The following is a 23,951-nucleotide window of genomic DNA, read 5'->3' on the forward strand; positions in this document are numbered from 1 at the left end:
ATGGCGCTCCAGTCGGGGTTCTGGGAGTGGCTGTCAGTTTGCAGGAACCCTGGGTGTGGGGTCGCAGCACTCTCAACCAGTTCCAAGCCAGTGGCAAAGCCTGAAGTGAACCCTGTGGAAAATGCACCCCAGAGCTCACCAACCAGAACCCCTGCAATCTGGGAGCTCAGGTGTGGTCACGGAAGAGCGGAGTTGGGGGACAGCATGGCCCTGCCATGAGTTCTGGCACAGGTTGCGAGTTATGAGGACTCAGCATCAGTAGAAGCCTTTGTTGAGCATTGCAGTGGCCAGGTTGTGGTTTCAGCATCCACTCGGGAATGGGCTATTAAAAAGCACCTTTACAGCACCAAAAATGTGGTGGCCCATGAGACTGTAGGATGGGTGCTGGCTGAGCGATGCTTAGAGGCAGGAATCAACATCATGGTCTACCAATCCACTCCTTGGGAGGCAGCCTCAGCCCCGATGACACGATTGCAGCGTGCCATGACAGAAGGTGGCTTAGTGCTGCAGGAGCCTTGGAGTATCTATGAATGAAACAGGAGCATTGTTCCAAACATGTGAATATAAAGCCGTGAGCTGTTGTTCCGTCCTTTAGAAGAGAGCTTCTGGAAGAACAGCCAGCTTGGAAGTTTTGTACAATCATGTAACAGTGGAATGTTATTACTAGTTAAGGTCATCCCCTCCTCCCCCTCTGTGTATGCTGGCGGGGCAGTGGCTTAATCAAGGGCTAAATTCTTCCCCTCTCTTGGACAGGAGAGAAGTATCTGAGAAAAGCTGTTGTTGCCAGTTATAATTAACTTTTGAAGGACAAAGTAAATGTTGTTTATACGTTAAAGAATACACATATTATGAACACTTTCTGGTTACATGAAATCTTCACCTTTGAGCCCTCTCTGGCAAGAGTACACATAGTTTTGTGCAAACTACTTGCTACCATGTCCAGCTCATAGTGCTTGATCTCAATAAATGATAGCTGCTGCCGCTGCTCAAAAAAAAAAAAGGAAAGAAAGAAAACAGATCAGCTCTCAGGTCACGGTGGCTTCTGTGTTGGTAAATCCAGTAGTGTAAGGATGTCATCCGGGGCCCAGGTATATACTGTTCTCCGCTTTACTGGCTGCAGCATGTATCTCTTCCAAACCTGTAGACCCATATGGTTCAAGGATGGCAGCCAGTACTCAAGGCTACCGAAAACTAGAAATATGGCTGCTTCTGGGTTTCTACAAAAGAGGCCCCTCCTTTCTCAAGAGTCTTGGGCAAACTTCTCCTTGACCTCACTGGCTCAAACTGGAAAATCACCTTGGCAAGGTAGATGGGATTACTCTTGAACTAGGAAAACCTGGCTGGGTGGCACTAAATTAAGACCCAACAGCTGAGAGCAAAATAGGGGGCCATTTCTCTAAGTGTGGAGTAACTGTACCTCAGTGCCAAAGTTAGAGTTACCACCTTTGCAACCTCCCTGAAGTCTCTTGACCCCTGGCTGGGGCAACTCAATAAAAGGGGTTGCCTCAAGGCGTCGGTGGCCAACAGGTCTAGAAGAGTTGGAGGACTGAAAATGAGGAAGTTCTAGACTCCAGGGCCATCAGAGGGCAGGTAACACAAGTGCAGCTTCCGGCCAATCCTTGTGGGTGACTGTATGAGACCAGGCATCATTTCTCTGATCCTTAATACAGGACTAAGATCAACTCAGGGGCCTACACAAACCCGGGGCCATGGGGCCATGCTCGCTGCAAATAAGCCTTGTGAGAGGTGGTGCCTTACATTCCCACCCAAGCCTCTGGCCAGTCTTTACAAAAAGGCACCAGAAAACTCCAAGTGCCCCTCCTGGCCACCCAGAAGCCTTTCCTGGTAAGTCAGGATAGGCTCAGAAGGCTCCAGCTGTTCTACACGGCTAAAGGAGACATCCCAGATGCAGCAAAGCTGCCATCTCTAGGGGAAGGCTGCCCCACTGGCAGGGGTACACTAAAGGCAGGGAAATGGGTACAGTCTATTCCATGAAAGCAAGTAAGGGATGCAGTACATAGAGAAGTTAAAAATAACAAAACTTGGGTGCCTGGGTGGCTCAGTTGGTTAAGCGACCGCCTTCGGCTCAGGTCATGATCCTGGAGTCCCGGGATCGAGTCCCGCATCGGGCTCCCTGCTCAGCGGGGAGTCTGCTTCTCCCTCTGACCCTCTCCCCCTCTCATGTGCTCTCTCTCTCTCAAATAAATAAATAAAATCTTTAAAAAAAAAAAAAATAACAAAACTTGACTACATCTACTTTTTATCCTTGCCACTTGCTATTGGCAATTCTAAACAGTATTAGTGATAAAATATGCCACCCCATCGGAGACTGGAGACCACTTCTACCAGTGAGCTACTAGGGTTTTCCACCTTATCTGCTAATACCTTTGCAGGTAACTGAAAGTATTCCACACACATTCAAGGAAGACCATCTTTCCTCCCTCTCTGATCCCCAGTTCTGCCAATTCAGCTACATTGCTGTTTATCTATAAACTTCTCTTCCCTGTGATCCCACGAGGCCTGACCAGATGTCCAGAATGCGGGGGGGGGGGGGGGGGGGCGGGGCGAGGGGGGGGGAATGAGCATGGATCTGGGGTAAGATGCACTGGTTTCCAGCCCCAATTCTATTGCTTGCTAGCTGTGTGGCCCCGAGCAAATAACCATCTCTTTGAGCTTACTTCCTCACAAATAAAATGGGAATTATCACAGCATCTATTTCCTAGAATTATTATTATTATTATTTTTTTTTTTTTTAAGATTTTATTTATTTATTTGACAGAGAGAGACACAGCGAGAGAGGGAACACAAGCAGGGGGAGGGGGAGAGGGAGAAGCAGGCTTCCCGCTGAGCAGGGAGCCCGATGCGGGGCTCAATCCCAGGACCCTGGGATCATGACCTGAGCTGAAGGCAGACGCTTAACGACTGAGACACCCAGGTGCCCCTAGAATTATTATTTTTAAAGATTTTATTTATTCATTTAAGAGAGAAGGAGGGAGGGAGAGGGAGCAACAATCTGAAGCAGACTCTGCACCCAGTGCAGAGCCCAACATGAAGCCTGATCCATGACCACAAAATCACGACCTGAGCCAAAACCAAGAGCCAGACACCCAACCAACCAAGCCATCCAGGCACCCCTATTTCCTAGAATTATTTTGCGGATTAAGCGAGAATGCTACTAAAACATGAAGGACACTGTCTGGCACACAAATAGGATTCACATTTTTACTTATTCCTAGGTTATGAGAATTGAAAGCACACACTCTACCAATCTTCTTTTCACCCCTAATTCCAGTTCGTGTCTAATTTGGGAAATGAGCTCATCTTACATTAAGTGTGAATTCTTTTCTTCACACAAATTATTTGCATGCCTACAGTAACTACAGTTGTTTTCTCACAGGTTATATAACTTTTTCTGTAAGAGACTTCAGTTTAAGAAAAGCAAATCCTTCACCTCCAAGGTTTAGGGCCCAAGCAGAATGCAAAGATGCTGCTCAAGAGAGGATGTGCTCACCAATTAATTCCAGTTCATGCCTAAAGCATCCAACACTAAAATTTAATTGGAAATATAGTCTATTGACATTTAACAAAATTACTGATATGGCTGGGCACAAGTCTACCATCTTTCTGTTAGTTTTCTGTCTCTTCAATCCTTTATTCTCCCTTTCCTGTCTTTTTTTGGGTTAGACTAATTCTTAGTAATCCATTTTCATTTTTCAAGTGGTAGAGAACCTTAACTAATTACAGTCTCTCTTGAGTTAGTATTACAGCACTTTAGAAATAATGTAAAAACTTACAACGGTGTAATTCCATCTTAGTCTTTAATCCCAATTGTTGTCATTTATTTTACTTCTCCATATGTTAACTCTTGATATCTGTATCACTCAGTAAGCATTTAGCATAGGCAAAATTGTCAAGCAACTTTTTATGCTCATGTTCTCATGTAAGCCCTTGAAGAGGACAGGAACATGGTTTATATACATATACACACATTCATACACTTTTTAAGTTCAGCACCTACCTCATAAGCCTGTAATGTTTTGCTGATGAAGGTTTATAGATGTCAAAGTAGAATAAAGCAATGGGGAGTCAATCATAGCACCTTACTCCTCTTTCTCGTGGACTGTGGCATAGTTGATGTTACCCTTCTCCCCACCTTTCTTTTTAAATCTTTAGAAGTCTTACAGAAACTACCCCTTAAAAAAAAAAGATCCTAGGGGCGCCTGGGTGGCTCAGTCGTTAAGCGTCTGCCTTCAGCTCAGGTCATGATCCCAGGGTCCTGGGTTCAAGCCCCGCATCAGGCTCCCTGCTCAGCGGGGAGTCTGCTTCTCCCTCTCTCCCTGTGTCTCTGTCAAATAAATAAATAAAAATCTTTAAAAAAAAAAAAAAAGATCCTAAAGTTTTATGAAAAGGTATACTTCCCTTCAGCTCATGGAACTTACTGTAACTTATCGCCATCAGTTTTATGCCCTGTAAATTAAAAGGTTCAGCATCTGGCAAATTTCCTTCTAGATTTACAGAGAATTCAGATATTTTCTGGTTCTCCTCTGCCTTCAACCCCTATTCTTGTTGTCATTGGTTCTCCTTACAGATTAACAATCATTATAAAGACACAGGTATTAAAAACTGCTTATCCCGTAGATGTGAATCTGCCTACATATATAAAAAATATATTATAAAATTAACAAGGAACAGTTACTTATATTAGGGAGGGAGGCAACAGGATGGGAGTAAGAAAGGAGCTACACTTCTTTGAATATACCATGTTTTTACAAGTGTGACTTTAGAACCATGTAAAATGCTTTTTGTAACATAAATTAAAAAACGTAACCCTTAAAAATCAAAGATAAAATTAAACACGTGAACCTCAAAGGTAATCTACAAGGTAGCATAACTACTAAAGAACTATTCCAAGTGGGGAGGGGGGTTTATGTTATAAACGCAAACAATGAATCATGGAACACTACATCAAAAACTAATGATGTAATGTATGGTGATTAACATAATAAAAAAAGAAAAAAAAAGAACTATTCCAAGTGACTTGAAAGTTCTGGGATTTAAATATATATCCTTACTAGGATATACCCTACAGACAAAAACAAAAGCAAAGCTAAAAAAGTATTTTTTTTTTTAAGATTTTATTTATTAATTTGACAGAGAAAGACACAGCAAGAGAGGAACACAAGCAGGGGGAGTGGGAGAGGGAGAAGCAGGCTCCCCGCTGAGCAGGGAGCCCGATGCAGGGCTCCATCCGAGGACCCTGAGATCATGACCTGAGCCGAAGGCAGACGCTTAACAACTGAGCCACCCAGGTGCCCCTAAAGCAGTCTTAACAAAAAGAAAAAGAACCAAATTCTGATCACATTTCCATATTCAACTACAAATTCAAAAGATATCAGAGGACAGAGGAATATGCTAAAATTATACTACGGGGTTGCAATCAACAAATCCAAACTGTGAGGAACGCTTTCAGCAGTGCTTCTCAAACTATGTGATCAATCAGCTTAGTTTTCCTTTCCTTTTTCCCCCCTAATTTCCAATCCATCACAGATTATTATTTTGTAAAATACAAATAAGTGCAGAAACTTAAAACCCCATTTTTAAATTAGCATAACCAACAAATAGATAAAAAGTTACTGTCAAACTGCAATAAGGTTTCTAGACACTCAATTTCTGTACTTAAGTCAACATGAAGTTGCATACTCTGTGGATCAGCATTAGATTCCAAGACCACATTTTGAGCAGCATGGGTTTGTAGAACCAAATATCTCATTTCTTTATCTGAATTCCGAGAACATCCTTACATTAAAAATAATTTAAAAAACCTATCAAGCTAGTCAGCAATATATGACTTTATTCAGATCTCTTCAGTAAAACAAAATAAAAATCATTTATGAAACATTAGAAAATTTGAACTGGATTTAAATAAGAAATATTTTTAATGATGTTATTACATTAAAAGAATCCTTATCGGGGCGCCTGGGTGGCTCAGTTGTTAAGCATCTGCCTTCATCTTGGGTCATGATCCCAGGGTCCTGGGATCAAGCCCCACATCGGGCTCCCTGCTCAGCAGGAAGCCTGCTTCTCCCTCTCTCACTCCCCCTGCTTGTGTTCTTGCTCTTGCTGTCTCTCCCCTGTCAAATAAATAAATCTTGTTATTAAAAAAAAAAAAGAATCCTTATCTTTTAGAAACACATTATGAAATGTGTATGGGTAAAATGACATGCTGAGATTTCCTTTAAAATACAAGAGAAGTAAGGGTGGACATACATATATTTGGCTTTGAGTTGATAACTGTTGAAACTACGTAATTAGCATATATGGGTAAGTTATCCTATTCTCTTCAGTATGCTTGATATTTTCCACAACCAAATATTAAAATAAAAATTTAAGGTTTTTAAAACCTGGCTTGTTTTTTTTTAAGAATTCAAAAGGAGTTTTGGAGAGGCAACCAATTTTCATAGCATTCTGTGCCAGAAAGGGTAGTAAAACCTAAAAACTTTTATTAGAGGTGATGTTGAATGCAATCTTTTATTGCTTTGGTGTCTAGATGATGAAATAATAGAAACTTTAAAAACTGTTACACCCTTAACCAACCAGTTATGTGTAGCATGAATAAAGGAGGGAGATATTTCAAGGTTTTCTGAAAAAAGTGTACAACAATTCTAAAATTATATGCAAAGAGTCTATGTTTATTTTTAGAAAAACACAAAAATATTTTGTATTTGGAGCCTTAGGATAAAAATTCCCAGTCCTCCATACAGGAACATTATTTAATATGTATAGCTAATCATCAACACCTGTCACTAAAACAAAAATCACCCTTACCACTTTTAGGCTTTAGCAGTTCCTTTTATTCTAATATAGAATCCCAATTTTCACATAACTAATTTGGAAGAAATAAGAGTTTCCATTATTTTTTAATTTTTAAAAAATTTATTTGAGAGAGCGAGAGCATGAGCTGGGGGGAGGGGCAGAGGGAGAGGGAGAAGCAGACTCCCCACTGAGTAGGGAGCCCTACGCAGGGCTGGATCCCCGGACCCCGAGATCATGACCTGAGCCGAAGGCAGACACTTAACCAACTGAGCCACCCAGGTGCCCCTCACACTTAAATTTTTAAGATTAGATTCCAAGGTTGGTCCAGACAAGATTAAAGCTCATATGGTCTCTGGTTTTAAAAGCTTCCCCCTAAGGAAAAGATTCCTTAAAAAGTTAAGATTCTTACTTAGTCTCACTATGCTGCTTTACCTTGCTGGCACCTTATTCTCCAAACTTTTAATAGCTTTTCTCTCTCATTACCACACTCACCTATCAGGGATTTTATTTTTATTTTCATTTTTAAGATTTATTTCTTTGAAAGAGCACACACAAGAGAGCAGGGGAAGGGGGTGAGGGCGGGCAGAGAGAGAGGGAGAGAGTCTTAAGGGTGCAACCTGAGCCAAAACCAAGAGCCGGATGCATAACCAACTGTGCCACCCAGGAGCCCCTCACCTATGTTTTAATTACAATAGACTCTTGGCATTCATAAGCCATCCCCCTCCCCACCCACCCCACTCCTTAGTCTATGGCATGTAGCAGTTTGTCATTTTGCTCAGGCTGTAGCTAAGCCCAAACTGAGTGTGCAATGAGTTTGGTGGGCAACAACAAGGAAGTTGCTGCTTTTTGTTCTTCACTCCACTCCTGCTCAGTGTAAGGTAATGTGCTGTGATAGGAGTAAGAAATCTAAGAAAGTAGTAGTTTTTCATTTCCTTCCATTCACTCTCTGTTATTAACTGGTATACTCTCATCTTGGAAAAGCTGACAAATCTGGTATTAAAGCAATTCAAAGTCAGCAGGCCTACATCTGAAGCACGTCTAATCTAAAAATTTACAGTACAGGGCTGTGTCCTGCACCCAACAAGCCACTGAATTATTTTTTTACACCTTTACAACTTTTTACAAACATGTTAAGTAATAATTTAAATGGTTTAAAAGCAACTGTAGGGGTCCACAGGAAGTAAAGGCTGCTTTGTCTTTGTAGTTTTTCAAGCTAATACTAAATGACTTGCTAGAAGCTACCTCAAATGGGTCTTGGCAGAAACAAATGTTACCGTGAGCAGGAAAAAAGATCTTCCTAACACACTGAAGACATCAAGCAGTTTTACTCAAACCAACCTGGGTCAATTATACATAATCTAATTTTATATCCAGAAATATTAGGAGATTTAAGAAATCTTTGACCTGTATATGAAGGGTTGAAGCAAAGTGAAACCCTGCTCTGCTATGACTTCCTGTAATACATGAAGAATCACTAAACATCCCAAGTCACAGGAGTCTCCTGTCTGAAATCAGAGGCAAGCAAATCTTTAATAAATCAGCCACAAACACAAGAAGTATTTTAAATATACAGTAGGAACATTTATTTTAACACTTCTAAAAGATATTTCTCCATGCCTGATGATTTGATATAAAAATCAAACCCATCATACTTTTCCCACCAGTCTTTCCACATCAAGGGCAATCAGAAATTTGTACAACATGAATATTTGCTTCTGAAACAAAAATTACAAATTGATAACAAAAATACACAAATCAAATGGACCCTAAACGAATTTCTAATGAAGTCTTTTCCCCTTTCCCCCCATCACCTAAAACTTCTTTCTTCAGCCTCATTCTGCTCCTTTTCCTTTCTTTGCTTGGCCATGAACTTCTGTTAAAAGCAATGTGCAATATAAAATATTTATTAGGTGTTGCTCTGCTGTGTATGAAAACATATCTAATATAGTTCACTGAATTTACAATTTAAAAGAGCCTGATCCTACAAAATAAAGATTAGAAACACAGTGCCTTACATTAACATTCTTTCCTTCCATTCACCAGTCATCTGATATTTATGCTATACCAGGCATTATGCTTGGTGCTTGGGGATTCAGTGGTCAACAAGATAGGTAAGGCCCTTTACCTCACGGAGCTTACACTCTAGCGGGGTAAGAGAAACAATAAAAGAATAAATAAATAAGACAAATTTTGGTGCTGGTAAGCACTATAAAGGAAAGAAATACAATAAGGTAAGTGACTGAGGTTGACCCTTCTTGGGGGTGGGAGGGAGTTTTGTACTTTTAGCTAGGTCTTTCTTAAGCAAAAGCCTTTCTGGGAAGCTGATATTTGAGTCCAGACTTGGCTAAAAGTGGGGAAGAGGCAGCTATCCAAGTGGGACTGGGAGAGGGCAAAGGAACAGAGATATTAAGGTGCAAAAGCAGCAAAGGGGCCTTTTATATGTATGAAAAAAAAAAAAAAAAACTGAGAGCACCAGAAAAACTGAAACATAGGGAGGAATAACAGACAGTGAGGCCAGAGAAACAGAATGGAATTAGATCATGTAGGGCTTTATAGACCTACAAGAAGAAGTTTGGGTATTATTCCAAGTGTAATACAAAGCCAGTGGAAAATATGATGGAAAAATGACACAAAGTTAAGAGCATAGATAGTAGAGCATAATGGTTAAGGGTTTGAGGCTAGAATAAAACAGAGCTGGGTTAAAATCTTAGGTCTACCACTAACCAGCTATGTGATCTTGGGATTAGATACTTGGGTTTAGATACTCTTTAAGCCTGTTTTCCTCACCTTTAAAATTGGAATGATTAAAAAATAAATAAATAAATAATAAAAAAATAAAATTGGAATGATAGCATCTACCTCATAATGTTGATGGCGGGAGGGGGTTAAATAAGCTTCCAGCAAATAACAACTCAATAAATGTTAGTTGAGTGTTGGTGCCACAAATTCAATTTAGAGGATATATAAAACAACTCTCAAACGTTTGGAAGGAATCAGAACCACTGCTTCAACTATAGCTAACGATGATTCTCTAAAGTAGCACTTCCTAAAGATGAGTACAACTTAAAAGGGGGGGGGGGTGGTGAGGGTTGTCATTAAATCAGTTTAGGAAATGGGTTAAATAAAGTTAAGCAGATTCTCTCTGACTAGGTAATTCACAAATTTTAATATGCTGTATGTCCGACGCTGCAAGAGGCCTCAGAATACATGGTTTCCCACACTTTCATGGAGAGTTATATGGGACTAGTGGTCTGTACAATCTACCCTGGGGGATGCTGCGAGAGGACAAGGAATAAAGACTAGAAGTTCCTGGCAAGGTACAGTGAAGACTGTACTTCTGAATTGTAGAGGAATAAACTGGCACCGATCTTCAAAAGTTCTCCCGAAGGGAAAGAATATACATTCTGGGCAAACACTTAAGTAGTTTAATTATACCACCTGAATAATTTTATGAGGTGTTAAGAAAAAAAATTTACCTCTGTATTTTGCTTATGACGTGTACTCTTGCAGTGATTTGTCATTGCTTTTTCACCTGAGTAGAAGAGGGAACAAATTGGACAGAAGAATCCAGCCTTCGGTACAAGAAAGTCTAAATCTACAGGACAGGAGGAAAGAGGGGGAAGAGAAAGGAGGAAAATTAATATCTATAGCTGTGTTAATCAATTTAGCTAAACATGACAAACATGCTAATCATAGTATATACTTATATACAAACATGCTATATACTGCTATGTATCTAGGGATCAAGAGCAATTAAGCCTTTAATCACAGAACCGAGGGCTTTATTTTTTAACAAATTCTATAATATTCCAGAGCCTCCAGGATACCACGAAACTTCTTCAGAATAGCAATTCATTTGAAAAAGAATCTAATGGTGTTTTTGAAACGAATGCCTTTGGAATCCCATTAAAATAAAAGAAGAAAAAAAGAGGCAAAACGATGGGCAACTGTTTGCCTGAGGATGCTGAGTAAACAGATATGGTGCTCCTTTAGCTCATTTTAGCTGGCCACAGTTTGCTAGCTAAGCTTTTCAGCATGTTTACTGAAATTTCTGCCTGGGCAAGTATAACTTAGTTCTTACCACAGAAGCAAAGAAAGTACCAGGAATAAAAGAAAAGACTTATCCCAGACTTTTAAGAATGAAAAAAAAAAAAATCCTTGCCAGGTCATCTAAACAACAGAACACTTACTATGGTACCAAATTTTTATTTCATATGGATAAGGAAAAATGCCATGTTTACTTTACCTTCAGGGACATCAGGTACCACTGATTTCCCTAAAGAAGAGTCCTCAATCTTCTTACGTTTTCGTTCTGGTTCTGAATCCTTTAATCCAGATTCGTCATCAACTAAAATCATTAAATTTTTCAAGGAAAAGAAATTATTCAAAATAGATTTACAGCCTGTAAAGCTAACATCAGATAATCCCTGCCTACAAAGTTTAATTTATGGCTCATCTCTCTAAGTAAACCTTCCTTGGCTAATCCCACTGGACCACTCTTCCAAGATTCTTGGATGTTAGGAATAAATGGACTAAAGCTAATAGCATATTTTATTTATATATTGTTCTCGAAAGAATTTCAAGAGTAATGGAAGAAGTTCAAGTTCTGTAATTACTGTCAAAAGTGTATGTAAAGGGCTGGGTAGGAAAGAGTGTGGACTGAGGAGGAAAGGACGTGGGCAGAAAATAATTCTCATGCCCTGCACTGAGGCCCTCCCAATCAAGAAAAACTGAGTCTAAACTGACAGAGACCCCTGTCCAACAGAATCACAAGTGACATCACAAATGTTCAAGTCCAGCAAAGTAAATAACATGTGAGAAACATTCAGTGTTGGCAGACTCTGCATAATATGATCTTGGGGAAGACAAGAACGGAAACTGGTTCCAAGCAATCCTGGTTACCCTCAGGAGCTGTAACACCTTACTATTACATGGTAACTGACAAGTCCCTTCCACATATATACCCTTCATTTAGCTTTTATCTCATGTGAGATAGGCAGGTCAAATCATCATTATCCTTATTTCTTCATAGATGGAGAAAGCAAAACCAAGACAACAAACCAAAATCAAAACTAAGAAACTGGTATGCCCAAGACTGCAAGGCTTTTAAGTGACAGAGGCTAGAACCAAAGTTTGTGACTTCAAGTTCAGTGCTCTCTCCATGCAACTGGGCCACTCTTCAACAAATCTGAGGGGATGGACAGGAACCATGAAATCATTATTTATTCCTCTCTTATTCCTTGTGTTTTACTGGTCCTAAAGAATCGATTAAAAAAAGGCTATCTCCTTTTTCTTGACCTGATTAAAATAGCCTCTAGTCTCTTCCTACAAAAGTTTATTCCCTCATCAGAATAACTAATAAACCTTCTTAAACATATTCGCTCCTGCTACTCCAAAGGGATGTTTATGTTATAATAATAAATATGTATTATATACAATCATATAATAATTATTTAAATAGGGAGACCTGGGTGGCTCAGTCATTAATCATCTGCCTTCGGCTCAGGTCATGATCCCAGGGTCCTGGGATCAAGCCCCAGGTCGGGCTCCCTGCTCGGTGCGAAGCCTGCTTCTCCCTCTCCCACTCCCCCTGCTTGTGTTCCCTCTCTTGCTGTGTCTCTCTGTCAAATGAATAAATAAAATCTTCAAAAAAAAAAAAAGTTCTTTAAAAAATAAATAATTATTTAAATAGATTAGAACAAATATTTTACATTTAAAATTGTTTAGAAAATTACTTCTTCTTCAGCTAGGTCCTTCTGTCAAACATATTGTCCATTAACAGAAATAAACTGTTATATAAGCAGTAAATAAGTCACTTGTCTCTATTTTTCAGTTGAGATGAGGCAGTTCTAAGAAAGCTGGTAGCTGCAAACAGAAATCCTGGGGGTAAAATACCCTCATGAAATTAGGAGCTAATCAGATTTACTGAAGTAATTTAGATTACTAAACCACTACCTATGGCTTGGTATCAAGGAGAGGTTAGGGAGAAGAAGAGACAAAGAAGGAAAGTACCCACTTGCCCATGGGAGACAGCTTCAAGAAAGAACACATGATCAAGTAACACATAATGCAGAGACGTCAAGTAAGACTGAATTAGGAAGAAAAAAACCTTAATAAATCAAGTTTGATAACAATCCAATGGGGGTCTCTTTATCAACATAAATTTCAGGAAGGTGAGAAAAAAAAAAATTTCAGGAAGGTGGTTTAGAAAGAAGCCAAAATACATTCAGTTCATTGAGATGAAGAAGTGAAAACAGGTGATTCCTTCCAGATACTTTGCCCTGAAAGGAAAAAGAAGAGTGGGAGCCAGAAGGATTCCAAGGTTAAGGGCATGGCTTTTTTAATGGGAAAGACCTGACCAAAGTATTTTGTATGTGTGGTACCAAGGAAGATAAAACACAAGCTGGCAGAGAATGGAGATGCTGTATTTGCTCTGGTAAATGGAAATAAAAGCAAGGTTATCCAGGGAGGAATGAGCTGGGTAAAGTAGTATATGATACAAAGGGGGAGAAGACTTACATTACACCTGGTTAGGAAATGGGAAAGAAAGAAGTGGGGCAGCACTGAGGGCCCAGCTGAAATTAGATTCAATGAACTTGGAATGAATCGCAGTTGGTAGTTTTTCCTTAGCGAAGACAGGATAGAAAAGCAAGAAGGCAAGGAGGGTGCATCAAAGACAATGTACAAAGGATCCCTTGTAGTGCTATTTAAGTCATCCTAGCTTGATTTTTCGCTTTAACTCTCTGAATCAATTAACTTGAGACCTGGAACTGTGTGCTTTTTTTCCTACCCTTTTATTAATTTTGCTATGAATATAATGGACACAATGACAAATATTTGCTGAGGGACTAAAGTACTGTCCCTTACTAGACACTGGTCCATATTGGTTTCAATATAAATTTTATCAATGTTAAGACATCTTGTTTCATTCATTGGCTGGCTGCATGGCAGCCTCCATAAAGCAAGGAATCTGGGTCCACAAGTAAGAGCTGGTTAAGCAATGATTTCTACTTGATGCTGCAACATGGTCAGAATAATCTTTCCCGTATATCATTTCCACAAATTTGTCATGTTCTATTATCACATTCTATCACAAAAGGGATTGCCTATTACTCTGTTATTCCATTCCATTATGTTCCATTATCTCTCAATTACAAAGACCAAAATCTTTATCCAGATAAGGCTGTTTCTCCCACCCCCACCCCCACTATAACTTCACTGTTTTTCTCCTTTTCTTCTTAGATGGTAGACCTTTGGAACTTCAACCACTACCTTGTGTTGTGTTACTCTCTACTCTCCTCCCCACTTACATCAACCCTGCTTTACCTTCACTAATTTGGAAGGCCTCTTCACCTTTCATTGGGTCTGTCGCAACAGCTTTTTCCGATGGTGGTGTTTTCCCAATTCTAACTCTCTTGGTTGGCGTTTTAGCTTTAAAGAGAAAGTCTAATTTATTGCTATAGTAATAGCATTCCATTCTTACTTCAGAAGTTATTTTGATTTCCCCTAAAGTGAGCTAAACCTATTACTCTAATACAATCAAAATATTACTTAAAAGTGAAATGGCACCTTCACAAATTTTTCTAAATCCTAAATCTGAGGAAAAACTGGGAGGCAGTCCGGTATAATATCGTTCTACTAATCAAAAGCTGTGTTTTCCAGTAACACAAATATACCATTTTCATTCTAATTTGGGCACTGTAGTTTGCTTTCCAGATTTGTCGTCTTTTTTTGAAGTATGGTAACGTGGGACAAAGTCTGCTCTGTAATTAAAAGAAATCTGTAAACTTGTACACATTCCTTTGGAAAATATCATAGGCCATCACTATTTGTTGACTTCTTTTATCAATACAGGGACAATTATGAGTAATGCTGCAACATAAATTTTTATAATTTTAAATGTAATCCCCTTATAAAGCAGAAAATTACCGCTTCTAAGTATCTACCTGCTAAGTGTCTTTGAATCATGGTTTTCAGATCTTCTTCCATAACATTCTCACTTATTGAACCAACTTGGGAAAAGGCTTCAAGTTTCATCTTCCTTGTGTCCACAGCTCTCTTTTTTCTATCCCCTCTTTTATCTGTGGGACGGTCATTTTTGCTTTGTGCTAACTCAACTTTTAAATCACTGTCTCCATCTTCCTCCTCTCCAACTTCATCAACAGTAACAAAATTAAGCTCTTCTTTAAGGTTGTTAAAATCTGCCAGAGAATCTTCGTCCTCTTCAGTTACTTCATCCAAAGTCACTAAATGCAGATCACTGCTGTCATCCTGTATTTCATCTACAGTAACTAAAGTAGAAGGGTCTTCAGGCATCTGGGAAGAAATGAACCCAATGGGATCCCTTCCAGTATTTCCCTCATCTCCTTTAGTATTTAAAGTGGCAAAACTTAAGTCAGCCGACTCATTTAAAGGTAGCTCCTCAACTTCTCCAATTTCATCCACAGTTACCAAGCGTTCCTGTTTGAGAAGATCTTGCTCTTCAGCCACTGACAGTACAGTAACATCTTTAGGTTCACTGTGGGAAACACAATCATCTTGATCAATTAACTCATCTAATGTAAGAAGTGAATTTGAATTTTTTACCATTTCTTCCATATTTATTTCTTCTTCATCAATTACTTCATCCACAGTGACTAGAGCTTGTGCTAGGTGCACAGCTCCATCTTCCTCTTCCCCAATCTCATCCAATGTTACAAAAGATAATTCCCCCTCAACAACACGAGGGGCAGGAGTTTTCCCCTTCTTCTTCTTTAAGTTAAGTTCAGAGGAAGGGGCATTTTTGAGAGCTTCTTTTCTTTTTCCCTTTAGTGGGTTTTGCTTGGTTTGAAAAGGATTTACTTCTTCTATAACCTCATCCACAGTGACAAATTCATCCAAATTAAATGGAAATAATGGTTCCTGTTGAAGAGATTAAAAAAAAAAAAATCACAGAACCGTGAACAGAAACAATTACTGATAACTGGTTAGGCTCCAAATGGTCCCAGCAAATGTGCATGAAATATCATCTGTGAGAATTTCAGTGCAAATAAGTTTCCTATAGGCTATAAATTATTTTTTAAGGCTCCACAAATGAATTAGCTCTAATTCACAAAGTAAACACCTCCAAAGGTAAAATCCTAACAATATCAAACTAATTCCACCTTTACTTAATTTCAATTAAGATTAATTTCCTAAATGATGTACAAGTTTTGAAATACAAAGCACAAAAATACTACATTTAAAGCATTTATCAAACAATGTAAAGCATTTATCAAACTACAATGTAAAAAATTTATTATTCCCTATTAAATGATATCTAATAAGTGTTCTAGGAGACTTAATGGACTATTAGAAGCACCTCAAATGTAGCTAGAAAGTCAACAGCTAACTAGATTACACCATTGACCAATTAAGATATACAACATTAACATAAAGTTTCTATTTAGAGAAATTTATATGGAAAAATCCTTACTAAGACTTAATGCCAAATATAACTGCACTTGGGAAAAAAAACCCCACAGTATCTGTAATTTGAAAAATGGTGCCAATACTAAAGAACATAAATTCCCAGCAGGACTCCTACAAATTTAGTATGCTATCAATGATCAATTACTAGCATACATAATGACATTAGAACATATACCCAGTGATTTTGGAGGGAAGAAACAAGTAAGCATTTATACTATCAACTTATTAAGCCAACAGAAACATTATCCATACTTTTGCTTCTTAAACTACTAACATCTCTCCTCCGTGCCCTGATAAAATGACCAAAAAAATATTCTATGAATGGAAAAACCTAAAATATCAAACAACAACAACAAAAATAACACATTCATTTGGCAAAAGAACTTAGTACCAGGAAAATAAATCTTAGAGCCCATCCAGTTAGGTTAAATTGAGCCATCTCAAAGAGGACCACCTATTCGGAAGTTTCACAAAATGGCAAGGACTTTAGCCAAACACCAGTCTCCTTTAACACGTATGATTCTATTGTGTTTATAACCTATTGCTGTAAATAGGAGATTGGAGGGATTTTTCTACTCTAATTCCCTTCCTGCCCCTGCATAATTTTTTGCCCTGCACCATGAACACAAACAATTTAGCCTAGCTCAAGGTCAAAAAACAAATTGGTGGTAGGGTCAAAAATAAAATATCTCATTCCTGTCCCTTGCTCTGTTATCAAATTACTATAGGAGAGACACTAGTTATAAGATAGATGAACTCTTCTGTGGAAGGATAGGATAGAAGGCTTATTAGTGTTAGTGAACTGTTTCTTACCTCTTTAGATTTGGAACTTCTACCTGTGGTGCTTTTAGGATTCTTCGTGTTTTGCCCAGCCAAAGTCTGAAATATTAAGTAAAAAATACAGAAAAATAGAATTTACAATTTTGTTATTAATGTTAGTTTTTAAAAAAGAATGCGAACACCAAACAATATCCAAACACATTCAATTATGCAAATAGTTAACAGGTACACCACACTAAGTCAACAATCATTTTAACAACATAGGCATCATCTCTGTAAGTTGTAGGTAAATTCAGTTTTACTGATCTTTTCTTCCCTATACCCATCAATGTCTAAGTTGGGCAATCAGTAAGCTGATAAAGGAAGCTTCAATTTAAACGAGAAAACGGTTTCCCATTCAGAAGCAGAGTGGTAAATCACCTCAGGAGAGTCACTGCAGACTTTTTTTTTCCTTTAAACCACACTTGTATTTCTGACCACATTTTATCCAAATAATGCTTTTCAAACCTGTTAATAAATTACAAACATGAGCTTATTTTTCTAAACGTCTATTGGCTTAAGTCAGTGGAATCATTAAGAGAAATGGGAGCTTGGGGGTGGAGTGAGGAGATGAAAGTACAAAACAAGATTACATCTCCTACTCCAAAGTTACAACAGCAGAGCTACTCATTTCAAAGATACACTGAGCCATTCTTCCTACCCTCCTCACCTTGTTGTTGCTGTCATGCCGTTTCATGACCGAAGGTCTAGCCTCTGTTTCCTGAGACTGTTTTGTAATAAAATTGTAATCCAGTTCAGAATCCTTGCCTTGCAGGGCTGAGATCCTTCCACTGCCTCCTCTGGTAACACCGCTCTGAGTGGGTTTCAATTTATTGCTTTCAGCCAAGCCTGACCTGGCACTTGTAGGTTTAAGGAGACCCGATTCCTTGGCTGAAAGTTTCTTTTCAGCATTTATTTGATCTCTGAGTACAGATTTCAGAAAACTTTTCTGGTTTTCGGATTTTGAAGCTGTCACTTTTGCCTTTGGAGAAGAGACCATACCAGCTTTGATGCTTGATTTAGTGCTAGATGTATTTGATACAGCCAACATACTAGTTTTACCAGTTTCATCAGGCTTATTGGCCTGACCCATTCCTTTACTGGGGTATGCCTTGGTCACAGCATTTTCTGCAGGCTTTTCTTTCATTGCTGCCACGATCTTTTCCAACTTCTCTGCAACCATCCTAGCATCATTCTTTTCAGCCTTCTCTGTTCCTATTTGCAGATCCATTCTGGTTTCCTTACTATTAAATTCATTTTCCTCCTTTTCATCCATGTTACTTTTCCCAGAAATTCCCTTTTTGCTCACTGCCTTCTCATCCCCAGTGGAAATTCCTTGTATCAGGGCCACAACACAAGTAGATGGTACTATTTCTGAAACAGTTTCATGTTTGTCCACTTCAGCTACAGCTTCTATCATAGACTGTGTAATCCCAGAAAAGAAATCTTCTGCTTCAGATGGAGATTCTTCTAGAATTCCTTTGATGTTCCTTTCTTCTATAAATGGAGTGTCAGATGTTGATAATTCTGTTTCAGGGTTAATAATTTCTGCCTCTTCCTTCTCAAAGTCACTGGTATACACCTGCTGATTTAAAACACACTCCTCTACATTTTCAGTGAATAATTCAATACTGATTGGAGTGGATGCTACAAGAGGAATTTCCACTTTGACCTCTTCTCCTTGAGTTTCAACTTCCAATGTTTCAATAGCAAAGTCAGAGTCACACAGTGCTTTTTCAGGTTCTTCCTCACAAGGTTCCTCCTGCTGTACAGAAGTTTCTGTTTCAACTTTGGGAACAGTTTCTTCTTCAACCTCACTAGGTTTAAGAGAGAGACTATCAGCTGCTGTTTGCACCTCACTTTCATCAACTGGACTGTTTTTCAAGTCAGGGCTAAAAGTATTTAAAAACAAACAAAAAAAGAACACAAACAAAACACAAACAAAAATCAAACTATGATGAGAATTCAACCATTATAAATAATCCTGCTGATGCCAATTGTTAAGACTTCCTGATGCATTAGTAATAAGCACTGGGAAATCCAGCCAATCGGCATTAAAATGGTTAAGATGTTTTGACATAAATATGTAAGCAATATAAAATTTTAAGAGATCCTCCATTGCATTGAAGATTTTAGTTCAAAGGAAATAATGGCAAAAATCTGACCACTGATATAATTCTTATGACCAATTTTTCCTTCTGTGTTACATTTGCACTAGACATGAGAAGGCTGAACATGAATCTGAGACATCTCAAATTATTAAGATCTCCCCAACAGTGGTTACTGAAATAATATGTGTATATAGTTCTACAGTGTAACTAAAAGTCCATGCATTGAAATTTAAAATTTTAAGTGAATCTTACCTAAAATGAACAGAAACAGAAAATGGTAAGGAGAAAAGACTATACTCCTAACCATGTGAACTTTTTTTAAGATGTGAGACAATTTGTTTTTCCCAAGAACTGTATTTAATAACGACACCAAAAAAAAAACCTTTCTTTGGAGGTATCTTTTAAATACTCTATTGGATTTAAAGTTAGAGGCAAAACCGATAGAATCACCTTAACATAAAGTAGGTGCCTCTGGCTACTTGAGTGAGAAGGTATATATTAAAAAGAAATTGTTCCAGTTACAGAGAATAACTTAGACTTCCAATACATAATTTAAAGTTTTAAGTAAAATTATTCAGAAGAAATGAAGAAAATACATGGCAAGTACATGCAATTGATCTTATTTCATTGTGGTCTTCCCAAATCCAAGGTAAACAAAAGTGTGTATGATTCTATAATTCAACTTCTTTCATTGAGACAGAGACAGAATAAACTGTTTTTATATTAATGTTCCATAGATCAGAGGTTATCTTGAAGAGTGACAAGGAAAATCTTAGCTTCCAAAACAATGTCCAGCATGCTGTCAACACAGATCAAATTTAACAAATATATTCACTTATTACATTAGAAGCACCCGGTTAGAGGAAGACACCAGAAAGTGATGCATTTCAACACCTCATAGTAAAGAATACTGGTTTTTTTCCTCCTAGTTTTCAAGGAAGGAGGGGATGAGACATCCCCTTGATATGCTTCCCCAAAGAGTGGCCATAATATCCTTTAGTTAATGCAAGGTGATGTGTATCTGTGTCCCGAGGTGTTAATATTTCAAAACTTTGGAAAAAGTTAAGTGCTACCATATCAGGGTCTACACTTGATCTTAGCCAAAAGGCCGAGAAGCGATCCATATCAGGGTCTAATCATTTGAACCAATAAACTGGTCTTCCCCGCAGAAGATGGTTAAGTTTAAACTTCCAAAGGAGATCTAAGGGATCAGAGAAACACCTCTTGATGAAAAGTTATAGAGGTAAAGAGTTTGAGGAATTTATTTAAGTTCAACAGTCGGTAACCATAAACCTTAATCAGTATGTATTCTACTCATTTGTATAAGCTTCCTTGGTATACTGAAAGGGTTTAAAACTTTTATTTGAAATTATTCACATCCCTTATATTCAAAAATACCAATGGCTGATTTTAAGTGTTCCAAATTCTTAGAACTAGTCAGAATAAAATTTGTGGCCAGGCACAAATATGACAAAGATAAGAAGTTCTGACATTCAATTATAGCAGTTATGTAAATAATACTTCTCAAATGTGAGCTTTCATTTTTAAATTATAAGACTTATTTCCAATAAGGAAGATTAAATTCAAATTCCTGCCTCATTACAGAACTGTACCATTAACCCTAAAGGCTTTATAAATTAGAGTTATACTGGGGCGCCTGGGTGGCTCAGTTGGTTAAGCGACTGCCTTCGGCTCAGGTCATGATCCTGGAGTCCCGGGATCGAGTCCCACATCGGGCTCCCGGCTCGGCAGGAAGCCTGCTTCTCCCTTTCCCACTCCCCCTGCTTGTGTTCCCTCTCTCGCTGTCTCTCTCTCTGTCAAATAAATAAATAAAATCTTTAAAAAAATAAATAAATAAATAAATAAATAAATAAATTAGAGTTATACAAAAATACCAATCTACTCAGCTAGAAGGATAACTGGAGATTTTGATTCCTGGCTCTAGCAAGTCCTTCCCCTTTACCATATTTAAGTTTGTCAGTAGAAAAAGCTATTGTCTTTTATACGAAATGAATCACTATGCAGTTCCATACTTCAAAGAGAGTATGGACCTACTTGAAAAAATGGCTTAATACAATGTTTTTTTGTCTTTTAAAATCACAGTGCTGGGGCACCTGGGTGGCTCAGTCGGTTGAGTGTCTGCCTTCGGCTTGGGTCATGATCCCAGAGTCCAGGGATCGAGCCCCGCATGAGGCTCCCCGCTCAGCAGGGAGTCTGCTTCTCCCTCTGCCCTTCACCCTGCTTGTGCACTATCTTAAGTAAATAAATCAAATAAAATTACAGTGCTTTCTTCACAGAATTCATTTACCAAAAATTAATATCTAGTTTTCTGGCAAATATGGGAAAAAGTCTCCATGTTCCTCAGGTTAGCCTGGAAAGTCCATTTGAGATGTAAAATAAATGAAATTATTAATACCAGAGTCAAAAAAAAAAAGTCTTTTAGAGATCAAAGGAAAACACAGTCATATTTTGAGAAATGCACAAAAAAGAAATAGGGAAGGCATTCAGAATATAGGTATCTAATTTCCACCCCTGGCCCACTTCCATTCCCCCATAATACCAGGGTTTCAAAACTCAAAAAAAGCTGGGTGTGAGAACAAAGGTTAATACCATACCCTACACTTTCTGAGAAACTTTAGACTGCAACTTAACAATACTGAAGATTAGTATTTATTTAAGAGGGCCACTTGGGTACTTCCCAACATTGTTCTGGTGAAAACTGCACCTTGCATCCTTATTTGGAACCTTAATCACATAAGTAAATACAGTTTACATGGAAGGGGATGAGAACAGGCAAAATGTAGATTATTATTAATATATCCATAGGAGATTTCCTTCAAGTAGGAAATATATTTAAAGACTTCACGCTAATTATAAACAAAAGGATCATATTCATGATGAATCAGCACCTGCAAGTGCTTCAAAAACAAAAGCAACACAACAAGCACCAGTATTTTCCCAGGATCAGTTTACTCAATAAAGAAATGTGAAGTATTCAGGCCCCATCCCACGTATTTTTTTCTAATGTCATATAAGTCAGAAAAAACTGACTGCAAAATGGAAAGTATTAGTACTAGAATTTTTAAAATTAATTTTATAAGATTACCATAAAGAATCTCTGATTGGAAAGTCAAGATAATGAGAGGAAAAAAAGACCAGAACACAGACAAGAGCTGTTCTTGCAGACCTAAAACTATGTCAAATGAAATCTATAAAATGAGATTCCTCTATAAAATGAATTTTTGAAAAAGCCTACTCAGCCAGAGTTACTGTGGTCAAACCGTAGGTCCATCTCTATGACATGTAGCATTACCAGCCTATTGCCCTTTGTGGGCTTTGATAGCCAACAGTGCTGTTGGTATTACTTTTAGACATGTGAACATAATTGATATGATGGTGTACAACTTCATAAAAAGTCTGCGCTGGCATTTACAGCAAACCTAATTGCTTAAAGTTACCACCATATTTTAAAGCACTCTTAATCATCTTTATCATTTAAAAGCCTCATTTAAGAATTACTAAGAAAAATCCGTAAGACATCCTGCTTTTCAGGCATCTTAAAATTAGTGCATCAAATAAAACAAACTTTCCATATTTAAACACTTTCAAAATGCTCTTTCAAACTGATAAGCTCTTATTACATTGACTCTAACAAATAAGAGCAAATCACTTAGTATTAAAGAAGGGAAAGAATTCTAAATCAGTGATTCCAATGAAAAGCAGTAAAAAGAAGGTTATTAATTGGTGGGGTGAAGGTGGTGATAAAGGTGGTATTCATCAGGATGAAAAAGTTACTAAGAAGAGGGTGCACTATATGTGGTCAGAACAAGACTGTGAGTCACTGTGTTTACACCGAAGAACAAGTTTTCATCTTTCATCCAAGTTTTCATCCATTATTTTGCTTCCTTTCCCCCACTCCAGTTGTCTTCAAAAAGTATCAGAATACATACTGAATACCTTTTTGGTTTTAAGTCAATGAAATTTTAAAAGACTATACAAAATGATTAAAATTTTATTACTGTGTTTAACAATTTTGGAATAGAAAAATCTAACAAGAATGTAATGCTGATAACGGAGTCGAGTTGTTCAAGAGTCCAGCAAAACATTTCATAAAGAAGTCATATTTATGTATTTAATTCAAACTGTGTTTACAAATTTAGTTTTTCTAAAAAATCAGTAAATAACTGAGACTAAAAAACAAAACAACGCTCAGTCAAAAAAAAAACACAAAAAACCACACACACACACACACACACACACACACACAGTAACATTCATATATATACACAAAATGGACATGAGAGATACAAATATTTTGCTACAAGTGAACAATTACCATAAAATACAGGAAAAAATTCAGTAATTAAATACTATGCAAAAATGTTAGCAAACTTAAAGCAACATACCTTTCTTTTCCTAGTTCTGGGTCTTTGTCAGCTTGAGCCTGTAACACAATTCCACATTTCATTAGAGGCTATTCTACCGGATTTTAAATATTTAACCCATCAATGCAATGAGTTCAGTTCTTAAAATCTAAGCTAAAAAAACAATATCACATCTTGTCCACATTAACTATCAGGTACTAGAATTATTTTCTCATTAGATAAAGAGCCCTAAGTTAGGTGATAGGGAATAACTGACACACAGCAATTAATGAGAGGAAAGTCTCCTTAATGTTGATATAAATAAGAAACTCTTTCGGATGCCTGGGTAGCACAGTTGGCTGAGCGTCCAACTCTTGGTTTTGGCTCAGGTCAT

At 37.9% G+C, this 23,951-nt stretch overlaps 1 protein-coding gene and 2 pseudogenes across 11 annotated transcripts in view; 1 reads left to right on the top strand and 2 right to left on the bottom strand.

Moving 5' to 3' along the window:
• On the top strand, positions 1 to 534 carry LOC118551987 (large ribosomal subunit protein uL18m pseudogene; annotated as a pseudogene).
• Positions 535 to 8,370: 7,836 nt separating this feature from the next.
• The window catches only part of ZNF638 (zinc finger protein 638), a 124,315-nt gene continuing 108,734 nt past the window's right edge, over positions 8,371 to 23,951 (bottom strand). For 8 of the 11 annotated variants that reach the window (XM_078056416.1, XM_078056417.1, XM_078056421.1 and 5 more), the window contains 8 exons: positions 23,600 to 23,637; positions 17,753 to 18,974; positions 17,077 to 17,142; positions 14,760 to 15,714; positions 14,140 to 14,259; positions 11,060 to 11,161; positions 10,290 to 10,408; positions 8,371 to 8,686 (listed from right to left, as the gene is read on the bottom strand). In XM_078056416.1, the coding sequence (XP_077912542.1) occupies positions 8,621 to 8,686; positions 10,290 to 10,408; positions 11,060 to 11,161; positions 14,140 to 14,259; positions 14,760 to 15,714; positions 17,077 to 17,142; positions 17,753 to 18,974; positions 23,600 to 23,637 (2,688 nt within the window). In that variant the 3' untranslated portion in view covers positions 8,371 to 8,620. The remainder of the gene's footprint in view (positions 8,687 to 10,289; positions 10,409 to 11,059; positions 11,162 to 14,139; positions 14,260 to 14,759; positions 15,715 to 17,076; positions 17,143 to 17,752; positions 18,975 to 23,599; positions 23,638 to 23,951) is intronic. The other 3 variants (XM_078056418.1, XM_036118166.2, XM_078056419.1) reach the window with 3 other exon arrangements.
• On the bottom strand, positions 20,169 to 20,313 carry LOC118551998 (U2 spliceosomal RNA; annotated as a pseudogene).

This window comes from Halichoerus grypus, chromosome 10 (genome assembly GCF_964656455.1).
Source record: "Halichoerus grypus chromosome 10, mHalGry1.hap1.1, whole genome shotgun sequence".
Taxonomy (NCBI): domain Eukaryota; kingdom Metazoa; phylum Chordata; class Mammalia; order Carnivora; family Phocidae; genus Halichoerus; species Halichoerus grypus.